Source organism: Felis catus, chromosome E3 (genome assembly GCF_018350175.1).
Source record: "Felis catus isolate Fca126 chromosome E3, F.catus_Fca126_mat1.0, whole genome shotgun sequence".
NCBI classification, from domain to species: domain Eukaryota; kingdom Metazoa; phylum Chordata; class Mammalia; order Carnivora; family Felidae; genus Felis; species Felis catus.
In genome coordinates this window covers 2,398,141-2,417,173 of record NC_058383.1, presented here as the reverse complement: position 1 = coordinate 2,417,173, position 19,033 = coordinate 2,398,141, and the positions used below count along the sequence as shown (strand labels likewise).

The window sequence follows — 19,033 nt, the reverse complement described above, 5'->3', positions numbered from 1 at the left end:
ATGCCACTCTCAAAGGGTGCATTTGTTTAAAACTGTGTGTGCGTCCCTCCCCCCCTGCGTGTTTCTGGAAGGAAAATGGTTTAGGAACAGCTTTCTCTGCAAACATAAGACGAGCAGCTGCACCTCTTATATCTGCATTTTTGGGCAACGTTAAGTCCACTTAACGAGACGCCTGGTCTCACAGGTTGACCCAATCTGGGAACTCAGGGAGAATCTTTCTGTACACCTGGCACTTCTGGTCCCGCCCCGTTTCGTCGATCTCCCAATCCCAAGCCTGTTCCCCGTGATTGACGTGACCCCAGAGCAATTATAATTGGTCATGGCGGACGGCCGCCCCTCCTCCCCGGCGGCCCCGCCTCCCTTTCATTCTGAAAGAAAGAACCTCATCCCAGATGCCCAATGAGAAGCGCCCCCACCCCAAAGATCCCGCCTCTTTCGGCGCCGACCCCGCCCCGAGGGCCAGAGGGACGGCCGCCTCCCGGCGCCACACGGCCCAATCGGAGGGCGCATTCGTCCGGATGGACGGCGGCCGGCCCAATCGCCGGGCCCCGGCCGCGCCGCCCCGCCCCTCCGCCGGGGCCGAGCGGCGGGCGAGAGCGGGCCTCGGGGCGGCGGCGGCGGCGGACGGACGCGGCCTGAGGGAGCGGCCGGCTGCCGCGCGGGGCTCGCCTCGCCCGCGGCGGGGTCCATGGCCTGAGCGGCCATGTCCGGCGTGGTGCGGACCCTCAGCCGCTGCCTGCTGCCGGCCGAGGCCGGCGGGGCCCGCGAGCGCAGGGCGGGCGGCAGCGGGGCCCGCGACGCGGAGCGCGAGGCGCGGCGGCGCAGCCGGGACATCGACGCGGGGCTGGCCCGCGAGCGGCGCGCCGTGCGGCGCCTCGTCAAGATCCTGCTGCTGGGCGCGGGCGAGAGCGGCAAGTCCACCTTCCTCAAGCAGATGCGCATCATCCACGGCCGCGAGTTCGACCAGAAGGCGCTGCTCGAGTTCCGCGACACCATCTTCGACAACATCCTCAAGGTGCGCGCGCCTCGGCGTCCCCGCCCGCGCACCTGCGCCCAGGTGCGCGCAGGTGCGGCCAGGTGCGGGCCGCTTGACCCCGGCTTTGGGGGGGAGGGTGTCCGGCCGGGGATGCTCACCCCTTCGGCGCCGCAGCGCGATAATGGCCTGCGCCCCTGCCCGTCTGGTGGGGGGGGGGGTGTGGGGGCCGGGGGCCGAGACGCGGAAAAGCTGGCCAACTTCGGGGGATGGGGACGGTGGGCGGGCCCCTCCTGGACGCCGCGCCGGGGACGCGCCCTTACAGGACGGCTTCTGCGCGCTTCCCACAGCCGGCCTCCCGGGGTCAGGGAGCCGTCCTCGCCCTGCCCTCCCCGCAAGTGCCGGAGAGCGGTGTAGACCGGAGAGGAGGCCGGCCGCACGGCTCCGCTTGGGAACTGAGAACTTGCCGCCTGCACAACGTGCAGGGAGTAGAGCGAAGTGCGCGTACCCACGCCCCCTCCCCCAGCCTCAGCGCTCGGGTCACCCACACGCCTGCCCCGGGGCTGGAAGTCAACCCCAGACCGCGGAGAACTTCGTTAGGAAGGGGCTTAGCGTTTGTCGCTCAAAGAGAAGGCCTCGCTTTAGAAACCACCGCGGTCCGCTTACCGAAGCCACGAATCGGTAACTGCTTGCGTGACACCCTCGGATAACCCCAGCCTGTGCTCACAGCCCCCCGCGTTGCCCCGTCGCCGTTGTGTGTGTTCGCGTGACGGTACAAGTGAATTCCTTGCTCTGCACCCTTTAGTGGATCTCCTGCGTGGTGTGCACAATCGACTGGCTCTCCTATTCCCCTGCTCGTCTTATTCTTGGCGGTTTGGGGGAAAACAAAACAAAACAAAACAATAAAAAAGCTGTGGAGTTGACCGAGTCTGGATTCTGGTCTCTCTCTGCTGGGAGTCTGTGCTGAAGGGCTCCCCGGAAAGGAAGTCTGGAGAAAACGGGCCGGGAGCAGCGCAACGTGGATTCTCTCCTGCCCTTAGAGTCATTTGGGCGGTTTATGATTTTTTTATGTGCTTGTTTTTACCGTGTCGCTACCCCCTCTCACTGCCCTCTCACCTACTCCTTCCCAGGCTCATTGTGGGGAAGGCAGGTATGTCTCAAGCAGAGGAGAGTTTGTCATACCAGACGGCTGTCTGGAGACAGAGTTTACGGTGCCCCCAGGGACTTTAAATGTAGCGGAGGGCTGTAGAAACCCATCCGGTGCCTCTCGCTTCACCCACGAGGAAGAAGTTCCGGGCCCCGGGGGTGAGTGAGTCCACCCCCTGGAAGCCGAAACCCTGCGTCTAAGCCTCCAGGCTCGGCCTGGTATCCCCGCTTTCTGTATTTGTTACGAAAATCTCTCATTTTAGTAGAAGAAGCTCTTTTAGGATCTTGAGGGGAATGACGGGAAGAGAATCATTTGAATGACAAAACACTCCTTCCTTTTCACCTCTTTCAAAAGCCTCTGTGGGTCTGCTCTGGGCAGTCTTCACCGACGTTAAAGGCCAGGAGCCCAGTGTGATTCCCGGGGATACACTGCGTGTTTAAAATTCCCCTCATCTTCTGGGGTAAAGTGCGTTTCATTGTCTTCCTCTATCTCAGAGCCAGATTGCGTTTCGGCTGCTTTTCCGAACCTCCACGCCAGGCAGGTGTAGAAAGAAGCACAAGGATTTGACTGACTTTCTCGCGCTTTTAACTCGGGAGGTAGAGAAAATGCTGAGCAACGTAGAGCCTTAAATGACTGTGTTGAGTGCGTTTTAGGGAACTCATTCCTAACCTTCTCCCAGTGCACGCAAACGTTAACCTCCACTGACTTCCTTATCAACAGAAATATTGGGTTTGTTAGCCGGTCTCTTCTTTTCCTTCCCAGCTTTTAACTCACCGCAACTCCATTTTAAACTCACTTTGTGACTAGTTCAGTGGCTAGTTAGGAATTCTTTTTTCAGTTTAAAACCATAAATTCTTCCCCCTGCCCCCCACTCCACGCCATGTTTTGCCTGATCACTTTGGGAGGAGACCTTTCAAATCAATTGCTCTGCAGCGGCTGCAGTGGTGGGCATTTGAATGGTACGATTTAGAATACTTTTTGTGTCTACGCATAGATTCAGCGTTCACAGGCTGTTGTTGAAGTACTGTGTGCCGTGCGCGTTGCCACATCCTTCATAAGTGACATTTAGTTTTTCTCAGGTTTCGGGAGGTATTGTCCCATTTAGCCGTGAGAACACTGAGGATAGGGAGTTCAAAGTCTGTTCAAGGTCAGCTACCTACGTAGCAGGTGGCAGAGCTCGAACAAATTTTTATTTTTTTAACTGTAATTTTGGGGGTAATTGTGGAGTCCCATCCTGTTGTAAGAAATAATATGGAGAGCCCACGTACCCTCTATCCTGTTACCTTCTGTGATAACATCTTGCAAAATGTGATGCAGCGTCACGACCAGGATACCGACGCCACGCAAGTCGAGATACAGAATATTCCCGTCACCGTCAAGGGTCCCTTAGGTCGCCTTTCCTGGCCGCTCCCTCCCGCCCCTCCCTGACCCTGGCAAGAACTGATCATTTCTCCAATTCTACGAGTTTTATTCATTCGAGAATATTGTACCAACGGAGCCATGCAGAACATGACCTCTTTTTATCATTCCACCTGGAGAATCACCCAAGTTGTGTGTGTTGGAAATAGTTTGCGCCTTCCGTTTGCCGGGTAGGATCCGCGGTGTGGATTTACCACAGGCCACCACGTAACCGTTCACCTGTCGAAGGCCTCTGGGTTCCAGTTCTCTGACTGTTGTGAGGAAACGTGCTCTGCACATTCACGTACACGTTCGTACACACATCTTCACGTGTCTGGGATAAGTGCCCAGGAGCCCAGTTGCTCGGTCGTGTGGCAACGGTGTGGTTAACGTGATAAGAAACGGCAAACTTTTTGGAGTGCCTGTACCCTTTCACATTCCCACCGGCGGTGTCTGAGTGACCCGGGTTCTCCGTATCCTCGCCGGCATCTGGTGTCCTTTTGCTGTGTCAGCCATCCTGATAGGTGGGCAAGAGCTGTCTCCTCGCTGTCTTGATTTTCCTTTCCCTAATAGCTCATGGTGCAGAACATCTTTTCCTGTGTTTATTTGCCGCCCCTATATCCTCTTTGGTGCGGTGCCTCTTGGTGTTTTTTTTTTTTACCTATTTTCTATTTCTAGAGGTTGCTTGTTTTTATGGTTTGTTATTTATTGTGGTTTATTGCTAGTCAATGCTTGGAGAGTTTTTTTATACATTCTAGATACTGGTCGTTTGCCACGTTTTATGGTTTGCAACTGTTTCCTCCCCATCTGTAGCTTTGCTTTTCATCCTCTTAACAAGGGCTTTCATAGAGCAGAACTTTTTCTGATGAAGCAAGCTTATCAGTTTTTCCCTTTATAGGTAACACTTTGGGTATCGAAGCTATGAACTCTTTGCCTAGCTCCAGATCCCAATCCGTTTTTTTCCCGTGAAAGTTTGGTAGCTTTACATTCTACATTTGAGTCCCTGATCCATTTTGAGTTAATTATCCCATGAATATGTGTGAGTTTTGGATGGAAGTTTTTTGTTTTTTGTTGTTTTTTTTGCTTTGAATGCTTAATTGTTCCAACACCATCTGGTGAAAAGACTGTCCTTCCTTTGAATTGCTTTTGCAATTTCGTCAGAAACCAGTCGGGCATATTTGTGTGGACCTAGTTCTGAGTTCTCTTTTCCGTTCCACTGATCTGTGTGTCTCTCCTTCTGCCGTTATCATGTTCTGTTGATTACTATACCTATGCGGAAGACCTTCGCATCAGATAGAGTGGTTTCTCCCACTTCATTTCCCTTTTTGAAGATTGTTTTAGGTATTCTAGGGCCTGCGGATTTCTAGATGTGTCTTAGAATACGCTCGCCTGTGTCTATAAAAAAAAAAAATCTTGCTGGGATTTTGATAGCAATTGCATGAAACCTATAGATCATTTGGGGGAGAATTGACCGCTCGACTATGTTGAGTCTTCCAGTCCATGAACATGGTATGTCTTTCTTTCAGCCTTTGATTTCTTTATTAGCGTTTTGCGATTATTAGCATACAGATCTGGTATGTGTTGTAAGTGTATATTAAGTATCTTGTTTTCCTTAGAGCAACTGGAAATGATACAGTGCTTTTATTGTCAGTTTCCATCCACATGCTCCTTGTTCTTATACAGCAATGCAATTGATATGTGTGTCTTGATTTTGTGTCCTATAAGCTTAGCGAATACACTCAATAGTTCTAAGGGCTTTCCTATAGATTCCTTGGGATTTTCTCTGTGGATCATCCTGTTATCTGCAAATGAACAGCTTTATTTCTTCTTTCCCAATAGCTTTGCTTTCTTTCTTTTTCTTGGCCTTACTGCAGTGGCTAGAACTCCCAGTATTTTGTTGAATGAGAATGGTGAGAGGCCTGTCTTGTGTTTCTTTTCTGGTGTTGGTGATTTCTGTCTTTTATTTTTGTCAGTCTTCTTAGAGGCTTATCGCTTTTAATGATTTTTTTTTTTTTTCTGAAGAACCAGCTTTTTATTTCATTAACTTTTCTTTATGGCTTTCCTGTTTTCAATATCCTGTATTTCTGTCCTTATTTCCTTCTACTTCCTTCGGGTTTATTTGCTCTTTTTTTTTTTTCTTTGTTTTTTGAGGTAGAGATTTGGATATTTATTTGAGACCTTTCCTCATTTCTAGTATGTGCCATAAATTTCCCACTCAGCACTGCTTTAGCTGTGTTCACATATTTTGATATGTTGTATTTGAACTTTTGTTCATGTTCGTGTGTGTATTTTTCAGATACTTTCTTTGACCCACAGATTATTTAGAAATGTAGAATCCAAGAGTTTCGAGTTTTTCCTGTTATCTTTATTGATTTCTATGAGTTTATTACGGTCAGAGAACATACTTGGTATGATTTCAATTCTTTGAAATATTTAAGGTTTGTTTTGTGACCCAGTATATGGTCTATCATGGTATATATTCTGTGGGCCTTTGTTGGTGAATGTTCATGGACACTTGAAAAAAAAATGCATATCTCTTGTTGGGTGGAGTTTTCTACTTATGTCCGTTAGGTACTGTTGTTGATGGGGTGTCATGTTCTGTATCCTTGCTGATTGTTCACTATTTCTGTCGGTTCCTGAAAGGGAGGTGTGGAAGTCTCCCCAAAAAAATTGTGGATATTTCTCCTTTAGCTCTCAGTTTTTGCTTCATGCATTTTGAGACTGTTGTGTGGTGTATAAACATTTAGGATTATTAGGACTTCCTGGTGGATTGATCCTTTTGTCATTATGTAATCTCCCTCTTTGTCTCTAGTAATCTCCTCTGCCCTACCTTATCAGATATCTTAATATAGCGACTCTTTTTTTTTTTTTTAATGAATGCTTTCCTGCTGTATTTTTTCCATCCCTTTGACCTACCCACATTGTTGTTTCGAAGTGAGTATCTTGTAGACAGAATATTGTTATGTCCTATTTTCTTCACTCTGTCCATCTTTGTTAATTTGTGTATTTCGGCCATTTACATTTAAGGTAAAGTGATTAATCTGTTAAGGCATAAGCCTCCCATTTTGTTAATTTTTTGTTTGTTTCTTCTGTTTTTTATTTTCCTGTGGGTTAAACATGTTTTAGGATTCCATCTTGATCATTTGGTGATTATATATCAATTAAAGCTTTGTTTACTTTCTTGTTGGTTGCTTGGGCTTACCGTGTACGTGCGTGGCTTAGGGTGCCGGCATTTGTGTTTTACAACCGTCAGTGAAGTGTGGGACCTTTACTCTAGATCCTTTTACCCTCCTCACTTTTTAAATATCAACGTTTTAAGTCTTGTTATACTCGGAGCACCACATCACAGGGCTTTCTGTCAGTCATCAAATGAGATTTAAGAAACTTGTGAAAAGTGGGATGGTTTGTTAGATTCACCCCTATTTTTACCTACTCTGATGGTCTTTTCTTCCTGCAGTTGTGAGCTTTGTGTTTGGAAGACTTCCTTTAGCCATTCTTAAGGGCGGGCTAGTGGACAACAAATTCAGGTCTCCTGCGTCCGAGAATGTCTCTACTTCCCCTTCGTCCTTGAGATCTCGGTGCCAGCTATGGAATTCACAGTTGACACATTCTTTTAGTACTTGAAAAAGGTGCCTTATTCTTCTGGCCTCCCCTGGTGCGGATGAGAAATCTGCTGTCCCTCGAATTGCTCTAAGTAAAGGTGTCCTATCTCTCCGGTTGCTTTTAAGATTGCTCATTTGTCTCAGTTTCCAGAGTTGAACTATGATTTGTCTTGACATAGGTTCTTTCGACTTATTATATTTAGGGTTTGCTCGGCTTCCTGAATCTGTGCGTTTGTGTCTTTCGCCAAACTTGGGAGGTTTCCAGCCATTATTTCTAAAAATACTTTTTCGGCCCCACTCTTTGTCCCTTCCTTCTGAGACTCTGGTGATAGGAGTGTCACTTGGCTCTTAACTGCTGACCTCCGGGTCCCTGAGCCTCTGTTGCCTTGTTGAGTGGGATGTGACATCAGCTACTCCTGGCCTGGCTGATACCAGGGAGTATTAGGAGCAGCGGAGTGGTGACCCGCCCAGCCTCCCTCCTTTTCCTGCCCGCCTGTGCCTGGGTCGGGGTAGAGGCTCAGCGCCCCACTGACGCCGCCCTGGTCGGGGAGTTGAGCACGTCCTGCATCTCTAGGCAGGGGACAGGAGAGGAGATCTTGCTTGGCCGCTTGGAAGCTGCTCCCTGGTTGTGCAGGGCCCCGAAGGGAAGCGGGAGATGAGCCTGCTGAAACCCAGGGGGTGACAGATGCGGATTTTCTGTTGTGAGACCACCCTTTTCCCAGGCCTTCTGCTGGGAGGAACAGCTTTTCTGGGAGCTGTTTCCATCTGTGCCATTTGGCTGCTCGAGCTCGGAGGCTGTGCAGCACCCTGTCCCAGACAGATAGGCGGCAAGGACACCTGGCGAGCTCCCTGCCAAGTGGCTCCTCGGGCCCGAAGTCCCGGGCCGCCTGCCGCCTTGTCTCCGCCGGCTTTCCTGCGTGTGCTCGCTGTGTTCCGTCCTGAGTGTCTTTCGTTGTAAGGAGGGGACCCGGGAGGAATGGGGCTACTGCATCTGTGGAACCAGAAGTTTCTGTCATCCTGGTCTTTTGACTCCAGGTCCAGGCCTCCTCCTCCATGATCACAGTTGTGCCTGCATGTGAGCCTCTCATTTCCTTAACTTCGTCCCCTCACACTACCCTCTGCAGTGTATTATGTGAATCTGTTAGTTGCTTTGACTTCCTGTAGATATTCCCGGTGAGACTTCGTATTCATTGTTTTTATCTTTGTAATCTTAAACCTGGTAGTGTCTCACTTCCTGGGCGGGCTGTCCCTAAAGTTTGTGTATGTGCTGCCTCAGAACTTCGTCAGTAACCCCTCTGGTGACGGCAGGTGCCTGGGCCTTTGTGGAGAAGGCTTCAGACCAGCTTGGCCTTCTCTCCCAGTGGCTCTACCCCCCCTCATCTGTGCTTTCAGGAGCTACTTGTGACGACTGAATCCCACATCGAGTTAGAAGTTAATACAACATGGGGCACCCAGGTGGCGCAGTTAAATATCTGACTCTTGATTTCTGCTCAGGTCATGGTCTCATGGTTTGCTAGTTCGAGCCCTGTGTCCTTGGGCCCTGTGCTGTCAGTGCAGAGCCTGCTTGGGGTTCTCTGTACCCCTCCCTGCCCCCCTCAAAATAAGTTAATAAACTTAAAAAAAAAAGTGAATACAACGTAAGCCATTTGACATACATTAGCCTTTGTTTTGTGAACTAGAAATCCCAATACTCACACAATTGCGTGAGTAGCATCTAACCACCCAGAGGTGGGCCTTCCTAGAGTGTCGTTGTGTGGCTGATTTAGAAACCTTGTGAAGAATGAGATTGTTAGAACTGGTGGTCATTGAAACAAACATTCCACACACACTTTTTGACCATACACCCACGTTGGTGTGCTCGGTGCCGGTGGGGAAAGGGTCAGTTATGATGAATCCGGCCTAGTCTCTACCCTTCAGGTGCTCCGACCAGCTGGGGAGACAGGTGCACCCTTTAACATCGAGTCTGAATGTACGCCACGTTGAATGCCAGTGTAAAGTCGGCAGGTGGCTCAGTGAGAGTGGGAAAGGTGGATTCTGGCTGAGGCGTCTGGAAAAGCCTCTGGAAGAAGAGTGATTTGAGCTGGTCTCTGAGGGCGCCCTGGAGTCTGAGCAGGTGGAGAGGGACATACAGATGAGCCCATCTCCATGCAGCACATGTCTGCCAGTTAGGACAGAGAATTCTCGTGATTTGGAGTGTTAAGAAGGAGAGTAGGAGCTGGACGGAACTTTCTAGCGCAGGGAGCTGGTCATACGTAACGCAGTGGCTTGCCAGAGACCTTGGTCACGATGTTCTTTATGTGAAAACCCCAGAGTTTCTCTCTAGAAAATTCATATGCGCACATGTAGTCCCTTCAAGGGGTCCCTCACCGTCCTGAGCCTCGAAGGGGGCCTCTGGATGCTCTGTGGGCTGCAGGGTAAGACATTTTGTGGTAGAATATCGAAGATTACGTTAAATTTTTGTAAATTAAAATCTTTTTTAGGATCGTTGGCTGTGGCATTATCTTTTGCAAAGGCCAGTAGGACGTTGAGGGAGCCTCTGCTGCTCTTATGTATTTTTAGGCACTTGGAAACTCCTGGCCCGCGGGGTCTTTGTTTCTTGGGTTCAGAATCCGTTTGTGCTTGACCCCACTGTGGGTTTCCGTGAGAACAGGAGCGAAAACGCACTTCCAGGTCTGGGAGAACAGTCCGGGTTCTACTGCCTCGTTGGCTGATTGCGTTTACACAAATTTACTTTTACACTGGACACGCATGGTTACTGCTTTGATAAGGGCAAAAAACCCAAAGACATCTTTTTCCATCCAGAGACCCCTCTGGCCCTTATTGGGGATTCATAGCATGTGGACGATTGGTCTTACCCTCCCCTTTCAGGTTGACAGGTTGGTCATTTTAACCAAACCGATTTTAGGGGAGCAGTTTTGACCCGAAGTCCTCTGTCACGCGAGATTTGTAATACAGCCGTGCTCGATGCGAGATCGTGTTTTGTTGACCGTAGGTGATTCTTCTCTGCTATTACGTAGCTGAGAGCGAGGACCTGGACCCCATCGGTAGTGACTGGAGCTGAAGGTCTACTCTTGAGGCTTATCTAGAGATGTGATCATAGGGCGAGCTGCGAGCACAGGACGCTGACGTGTGGCGGAGCTGGCGCTAGACCCGCGTCAGCCCTGGAAGGGCCGCGCCCGCCCTCTCTTCAAGACGGGCTGCGGGATTTTGGGTTCTAACTATTCTCGTTTGTTTGCATTTCACCAAAAGCAGCAGTCTTCGTGCCTTCCGCCCGGTGGCCCTTAGGGTGAGCGGAACGCGGACCATGTGATGAGTTGTCTTGAGTGATTCTTTTGTACGTTCGGACGTTCGTCTGACATCAGGGTACGTGTTCACGTGGGTCCCGGACACTGGTTCACGGCAGGAGAACAGCCTCTGTGTCGTGTGAGTGTGTCGGCCGGCCGGAACTCTGTCCTGACGCGGTGGCCCGGGTCCGTTGGGAACTTGTGCTCTGGGAGGTGCTTCGTCCGTAGGACAGAAAAGGAACAGTTGTTGACTCTCGGGCGTCTCTGCGAGTGGGTGGAGAGGAGCTGGAGAGTGTGGCAAGAAAGCGTCCCCACCCCTGCTGTCATAAGCAGAGGCCAAGCAGACAGCACCGCTCTCTGAACTCGGGCCTGTCTGCCCGCCCGGCCTGAAGCCCACGGCACCAACTTTGCCCGACGGCCGTGTTACATGAAGAGTCAGCAGTGAAGACTGATGCTCACGAACACTGACTGGTGTTAGCCAGTGAACCCAGGCCTCAGGGACTCCAGTGACTACTTCAGCTGAGTGGAGCAGAAACTAAGCCACGGGAACAGAACACTCCGACTCGGAATCTGTGCCCTGTGCAGTATTAATATTGTCCTTGCCTTGCCGGAATGTTCTGCTGATGGTACATGGCGTGGGTGCCCCACGGCCCTCGTGTGCACGTCTGGGGCAGAGGGCGGCTCCCCGCGGTACCCGGGGAAGGCCAGGATAGGTGTCAGGGCCGCAGCAAGACGTGCTCCCGAGGTTCCCAGCCGTCCCTTTGCTGTGCTGTGTGCACGGTGGTGAGTCCTTTTATGGTGCTTATCTGCCTGCTTGACTCGTGTGGGGACCGGAAAGACCGGGGAGGACCGGGCAGGAGAGGAGCCGTCACGGGAAGGGCGGGGGCCATCAAGACTGTCTGCGGGATGTGGGATGAGATTCACCTGGACTTGTGTTACACGTGAATCCCCTGGGGCACGAGTGCTCCCGCCGCTGAGACGCCAGCAGCTCAGCAGTTCAGCCGTCCAGAGGAGCACGCCCCACGGTCGCTGGCGGAGCATCGTGGCACGCGGAGTACATTCGTTCTCCTCTCTGCGGACACGTCACACGACGTCCCGGCGAAGGACTGGACACTTACGGGGAAGGGAAGGGAGTGATTGCTCAGTCTCCCCTTACTGCTCGTCTCCCTTACAGGTGAAAGGGAGGGGCTGCTTCCGCGTTTGCTTTGGGAATTTCTGTCACACGCGACGGTTCGTCTGTGTTTCCCACTGGTGCCAGCTCTCCCCTGCGGTCGTTGGCACCCCTGGGACGGCCCAAGGCTGCATCTTTGGGGCCACCCGAGTGTTTTCCCGAGGATTCTGACGCCTGGATCAGAGGCCTGTGGGTGCGAAAGTCTAAGTGGGGAGTGATGTGGGAGAGGAGGAGACGCCCCCCGCGAGGCTGGCCGTCACAACTGGGACGTGGCAGATGGGCTGTTGACCGTCTTGTCGGTACATGGTGGATTCGGTTCCGAAGCGGTCGGGTTGTGTCTTTAAACAAACCGGCACCCCTGGAACCTCCTAGTTAAAGCAGGTGTCTCATTAAAAGCGATCCTCTCGGGAAGCCGAGTCAGCAAACACTTATCAAGTGTCTGTTGATGGGCGAGATGCCGCGAGGACGCGGCTGCAGAGGAGGAAGAAAACCTTTGCATTGGGCGCTTTGGTGTTTGTGCGGAAGGCAGGGGCTCAGGTCCCAGTAACCCTGTGAGGCTAGGTTCGGGGCTTTACTCTGTTGGGGAGGGACTTCAGCTCCAGTACTTTCTTAACTTCCCTTCCCTCCCCACCCCACCCCCATGCAGGGGGGAGGATGAGCGAGCCTCTGGCCAGGTGACTTTCGAGAAGGAAGCAGGCGCCGGGCTCTGGCCCTCCGGCCTCCCTCCTCCGGAGCCCCGGCCCGCAGGGCGTGGCCATTCTGGGTTTCGTCCCGCCTGTGTCTGTCTGTCCAGCCACACCCGCGAGCACACCTCGCTGGCTGCAAGTCTAAAACCAGCTCTCCCATCTGGCGTCTATTGAGGACGAAAGCCGGTGTCTTCACCTCCGTCTGTCAAGCTGATTCCCGTTGTGATTTCCACGTTGATTGCAGACTCTGAAGCAGAGGGAGAAAAGTGGAGGCTCGCTGAGGGTGAATTTGCCTGGGGCCACCTGTGAAGCCAGAAGCCCCTTGGTGACGTCTCAGCCCCGTCGGGACTTTTTCTGTGACGAGCGGAAATAGCAAGCTGATCGCTCTTTTAGGAATAAATGTAGTTGTCCCTGAAGGAAGCCATCAAGAATGCTAGCTGCTCACCAGTTTGTGGGAACATCAGGGGTCCAACAGAACGCCGGAGTCCCTAAGTTCCTCCTTTCTCTCCAGTGTCCCAGCCCCTCACGTCCCCACGGTGTCCTTCGTCGGGGCCCCCCCTCCCGTCCCCCAGTGTCCCTGCCCCTCAGGTCCCCACGGTGTCCCTCACTGGGGCCGCCCCTCACATCTCTGGACATGCTTCTTCGACACTGAGTTGTTACAGGTGACCCAGAAACACCTGGGCCCATTTGACATCCTGTTGCGTGAAGCCCCCTGTGATAGCTTTCGACTTCTTTATTAATCCCGCAGATTACGTACGTACTGCAGAAATAACCCCAGACTCGAGGCTCCCCTCCCTCTGGGCAGAGCTGCCATTGGCCCCACACACTAGTCCCTGAACTGTAGCCCCCGATCCCTGAACTTGGAGGCGGGTGTTGTGTGGCCCGAGGCTGAGAGCACACCGAACCCGAAGCCGGGAAGCCCCTTTCTGCGGTGAGCCAGGCCGAGGGGTTAAGAGCACGGGAGCCGTGAGGCCGAAAGAAGCTGGCTTTTAAGGAACGGAAAGACAGCTGTGTTGGAATGCCGGGTGGCAGGTGGAGGAGGGAACCTGAGCAGGTCCGGCAGGGCCTCCTTGAGCCAGACAACTCTGGTGGCGCTGGGAGGCGAGTGCGGAGTTCGGGGCAGAGGACTGACCCATCTGGGGCAGTGCATTGGGATGCGAGGTTCACACAACCTGCTCATTACCTGATGGGATGCTCGTGTGTGTGTGTGTGTGTGTGTGTGTGTGTGTGTGTGTGTGTGTGTGTGTGTGTGTTTACATATTTGTGCGTATATGTTGAAAAGTCATCCGACACACGAGTATGAAAATGTTCAGAAGTAATCAAGGAACAAAAAGAGGCATTCTTACACATGAAGTTGAACTGCATGAAATTCTGATTTGTGACCCACAAAAACGGCAGTTTTGTATTATGGTTGTAATATTTCAAACACACTGTGGCCAAAGGCAGAGAGATGATTCTAGGGCCGTGTAGCGTGTCTCTTGGCCTCGGCCCCACCTCCGAACAGTAACATTGAGGAGCAGGTGGGTCGGCACGAGCCTGAACATCTCCACTAGTCCCCCCGACTTCAGCCCTGGGACAATTTAGGGAAAGCACTCAGAAGCAGAGGGACCTTGGCCAAGGCAGAATCCGTGCTGAGCCAGTGCTCCCCAGACGGAGAAGTGAGCTCAAAGAGGGGTCGTTTGGTAGGATTTCAGAAGCAAGCCCGCTGCGACCCAGACAGGGTTTCGGCTTCCTTCACCCCCGTCCCCTTAGACCCGGGGCAGCCACCGTCAGCCTTCGGCTCTGGTCTGGGAGGACCAGCGGGGTAGAAATGCCGTCGGGGAAGCTGACCCAGAGTGCTTCTGCGAAGATCGGGTTGGTAGAGAGCCGCTCGTGGGAGAGGTGGAGACCCGGCCTGGCCGCTCTCCCCGCTGTATCCAAAGGGGCCGGGGGAGCCCACACAGGGCAGAAGAAAAGCCGAGTCTGGAAGAGAAGGTGCGCCGTGGAAGTGTATATTCTGTAAGACCAGACCCAAGGGTCTGCTGAAACCGTAGCGTGAGAAAAACAGGATGACCTGAGTCGACGAGACACTGAAATGTCACTCGCTGTTCGAGGTCCCCTGAGTAAGTCCAGCCCAGGAAGGGCCCGGGCGGAGACGCCATCGGGACGCGGGGACGGGCCCAGTCCCACTCGCCCCTGAGCGCCCCCGTCGGGGAAGAGAGTCGGGGAGACAGCGGAGCGCCGTGTGGGGACACACACCTGACGGCCGCGGCCGAGGAGGCCCGACTGACGCCTCCCCTGTGCCTGCAGCGGGGACGGAGTCCGTGTTGTCTCCTGCTCAGACCGTGAGCCGTTCCTGGCTGGACTGCGAGCAGGCTGTGTGGCCTGGCCCAGCTCCGTGTCCCCCTTGAGCCCTTCAGGCTCCGTGGCAGGGAACGGGCCGTCCAGGCGTGGGTCCGTCCACCGCAAACGGATCTGTCCGAGCAGAGGGAAGCCCGTTTCTCTGGGCGCCTGCTAAGCTGAGGTCCTCAGGACAGGAGCAGCCGCCCTGTTCTCCTTCCTGGTGTCTCACCCGGTGCCCGCACGTGGCAGGAGCGGGGCGACCCGGGGCCAGGTTCTCCCAGCTGCCCGCTCGGGACCACGTCTGCCTGCGCGTGGCTCGGCAGTCTCCAGGCCTCCTGTCGCGTACTGCGCTTGTGTGTCCTTGTGGCAGCGCCCCAGGAAGTGGCGAAAGGCAGGGTGGGGGCTCCGCTTGGGTGGAGGAGACTGACGTCCGGCCCTTGGGACGCACGACGTTGCCCGGTGTGAGTGGGTGACGGTGGGCTGTGTTGATGTCCTCGGGCTCCGCTTTTTAAAAACTGGGAGTGGCGCTTAATTGGTGACAGCCTTCCCAGCTGTGGCTCACGCTCCCCGTTTGGCGACCTCAGGGGTGGCATCGGCGGGGTTAACCGTCATCCCCGGTGAGCACAAGCATGACCGGAGCTCCCGGAGGACACGGCACACGACCCGGGCACACACGGCCTCCTCGGGAGTGATGCACTGTGAGCCCTTGTGAAAGGAAAGCAAAGTTTTCCTAGGAAAACTGGCGGACTAGCAAAATGCCGAGTGTTGACTCCTGCAAAGCAGGAATTTGTGAATTTATTTTTTAAAATAGGTTTTCTAGGGTGCCTGGGTGGCGCAGTCGGTTAAGCGTCCGACTTCAGCCAGGTCACGATCTCGCCGTCCGTGAGTTTGAGCCCCGCATCAGGCTCTGGGCTGATGGCTCAGAGCCTGGAGCCTGTTTCCGATTCTGTGTCTCCCTCTCTCTCTGCCCCTCCCCCGTTCATGCTCTGTCTCTCTCTGTCCCAAAAATAAATAAACGTTGAAAAAAAAAAAATTAAAAAAAAAAAATAGGTTTTCTACCAGGGCGCCTGGTGGCTCAGTCGGTTAAGCCACTGACTCTTGGTCTCAGCTCAGGTCACGATCTCATGGTCTGTGAGATCGAGCCCCACGTCAGGCTGCACACTGACGGTGTAGAGCCTGCTTGGGACTCTCTCTCTCCCTCTCTCTCTGCCCCTCCCCTGCTCGCTCACTCTCATTCTGTCTCAAAAATAAATTTAAAAAAATAAAAAAAAATAGGTTTTCTACAGAAAACATTACTTTAGAGAGTGCCTTGGCAATAGTAATTTTATAGTATGAGTCCTGAGGAATATATTAAATATTATTGACGTAGTGTAATTAAAGAACATAATTTATATGATTAAGCAATCCAGTTTTGATTAAACCCTTGCCTCTCTACGTCAGCTCTCGACAGTTACAAGGACGTTTTCATTTTTAATTACAGGTGTTTTGACTTAATGTGTGGTTTGAATTTCCCTTTAGAATTTTGGTAATCTTGAATATTTTCAGAATGTGTAAATATTTACCAAGGAGACCACAGCATCTTCAGCATTTTTTTTTAATTGGAAACTTGTCTTGTTCCTTATTTCTTGGTAACTTTAAGAAAAGAGCCACCGTGTGGCCTGAGCTTTCCTTCCTGTATCTGGTACAAAGTAAAATTCTTCTGACGGTGTAAATGCCTTTTTCTCGTCTTCCGTTAGTTTTTAAAGTTAATAATATTCTTTTTTTAATGGGTATTTATTTTTAAATGTTTATTTTTGAGAGAGAGCGAGAGCCGGGGAGGGGCAGAGAGAGAGAGGGAGACACAGAATCTGAAGCAGGCTGTCATCACGGAGCCTGAGGCGGGGCTCGAACCCACAAACCACCAGGTCATGACCTGAATCGAAGTTGGACACTTTACTGACTGGGCCACCCAGGTGCCCCAGACTCAATAATACTCTTAAAAAGTATTGGGTATAAGTTCTAAATGTAAGTGTTTTTGAAGTAGATTAAAAGACAGGTCTTGAGCCTTCTAAAAGAGACCGCGTCCACTTTTTTTTTTGAGTAATTGGCGGTATACACAAGTACTTGTTTTCTTTTGTATTGTTTCCATAATTAGTACCCAGGTGATTGTTTCCTCGGTTATGACTTTTTTCCCCAAATAGTTTTGGCGCTGATCCATCATCTGACTTATTTTATATAAACAACGTGATCCGAGAGCAAACCATTGAGTACTCGATAACAGAATGGCAGACGTGACAGGTGAGAGAGGCTGCAGGTGTGTTGTCTTGAGGAGGGACTGTCCCTTGCACAGAGACCTTCTTTGAGACTGGAAAAGTCAAGGATGCCAGGTGCCAATCTAATTCAGTGATGTTGTGGAGAGTCTCGTCAGGTAAAAGAAAAAAGAAATTAGGTGTATCTGCTAGAAAGGAAGGGACGAAATTAACATCATAAGTGGCAGGTATCATCCAAAGTGTCGTTGGAATGAAGCGCGGCTCCAGAAGTGGCTGGCTACAAAATAAATGATCGTGTTTGAACATGTGTGTGTATGCACTTTCCTGTCATAGAAGAACATCCCATTCGTAACCGCACCGTGGGACAACGTACCAGGAATAAGCAAGAACTGAGTGAAGCCTATATGATGAAATCTGTAAAACTTGAGTGCAGAACATAAAAAGACTGCGAAAAATTGATCATTTTCTGTGAGTAGGAATCGCTGATAGTGTAATAATGCCAGTTTATGAATGGAACACAATACCAGTCAAACAGACGCCAGTTTATTTTTCTTGGAACTTGACGGAACGATACTGAGATCTGCATGATGAATAAATGTGTGGTCTTACCTAATACAGTTCTGGGGGAAAGGCAGTGTGTTTGGGGCGATTTCCCTGCGCAATATTCTACCAAAGTGTGGTGAAGTCGCCATCATTAGAGCAGGGTCGCGCTGGCTCAGGAACGGGCAGTGGCTTGGTGAGGCAGACACGGATCCCAGGCCGACCCTCGTGTACCTGGGCCGTCGGGATACCATGAAGGGAGGCTTTCAGAACAGTGGGGAGCGAGGGATGGTTGAACACAGGGTGCTGTGAAGATGACTAATCGTTGAGAACGATAGAGTTAGATTCCTTTCTGATACAGGAATGATTTCCATATGAGTATAGACAAAAATACTAAGAGTGGATCAGAATTCTGGGATAAAATGTAGATGAGTACTTCTGTGATCCCAGGCTGAGGAAAGTCTTTCAGGTTATGACATCAAGGACAAATGGTCGAGAGGGCAGGGATGGACCTTTTAAACTCTCTAACAGCGTTTCAATTCTGCTTGGCGAAAAAGAGCACGAAGTTGAACGAACTGGTAAGTAGTATTTCCGGGGTACGATAGAAGGTGATGTCCTTAGTCCTCTGACACTCTCCCATCTCCCAGTAGTTTCTCTGTTTACACGTTCGGTCCTGACTGTACCCTTGTGGCTCCTGGAGTCTTTTACACCACGGCCCCCTCGCCGTCTCCACCTGTGCCTCCTAGGAGCATCTGGAACATGACGCACGGAACCAAACCCCTGACCCCTCGTCCGCTGTCCTCCCCGCTTCGTAAGTGGTCCCATCATCTGCCAACGCGTGCAGTCTGGAAACCTAATCTTTGATTCCTGTTTCTCCCACGTCTGATCCACCCAGCGTGTCGCGAGTCCCGCTGACTGTCCATATCCTGAGCCCTCGCCTCCCCGTGCCATTGACCACCTGGCGCGAGCCGCCCTGTCCTCTGCCTGGTTCTGCAGCAGCTCCACGGGTGGCCTCTGATGGAGCGTGTTTGCTGGCTCTTCTCTGTTTGGGCGCTTTAAATCAGGACGACAGCGTTCGAATTTCTGTGGGACATCAAAAGTTGATCAAAGTTGCTTCAGTGTGACCTTTTTATTTTTCCTCTGCTTTTTTCATAATTGAGGTCAAATTCACTTAACATAAACTCAGCCATTTTAAGGTGAACAGTTCAGTGGCATTTCGTACACTCACGGTGTTGTGAAACCGTCCTCTCTGTCTAGTTCCAGAACGTTTCCACCCCCCAAAGGGAAACCCAGACTCCTTAAGCGGTCTCTCCGCTAATCTGTCCTCTGTCTCTGTGAATCTACCTGGGAATTTCCTATAAATGGGTAACTTTTACGTCTAGCTTTTTTCACTTAACACTTTTTTTTTTTTTTAAGTTACTAAGCTTTGTTTTTTAAGAACAGTTTTAGGTTTCCAGAATGGAGTGGAAGGTACAGACTTCCCATACGCCCCCTCCCTCCCCCCCTCAGAGTCTCCCTGCCGTCAGCATCTTGCATCGCTGGGGTATTTGGTTATTACCGGTGAGCTGTATCGATACATTATTATTAACTGAAGTCCATACTTTACACTGGGGCTCACTCTTTTAAATTTTTTTTTTTTAACGTTTATTTATTTTTGAGAG

General features: G+C 51.5%; 1 protein-coding gene across 2 annotated transcripts in view; it reads left to right on the top strand.

Moving 5' to 3' along the window:
- Positions 1-594: 594 nt before the first annotated feature.
- Positions 595-19,033, top strand: part of GNA12 (G protein subunit alpha 12) — a 106,338-nt gene continuing 87,899 nt past the window's right edge. The window contains exon 1 of one of the 2 annotated variants that reach the window (XM_045048332.1): positions 595-1,015. In XM_045048332.1, coding sequence (XP_044904267.1) covers positions 704-1,015 — 312 coding nt within the window. In that variant the 5' untranslated portion in view covers positions 595-703. The remainder of the gene's footprint in view (positions 1,016-19,033) is intronic. The other variant, XM_023246889.2, reaches the window with a different exon arrangement.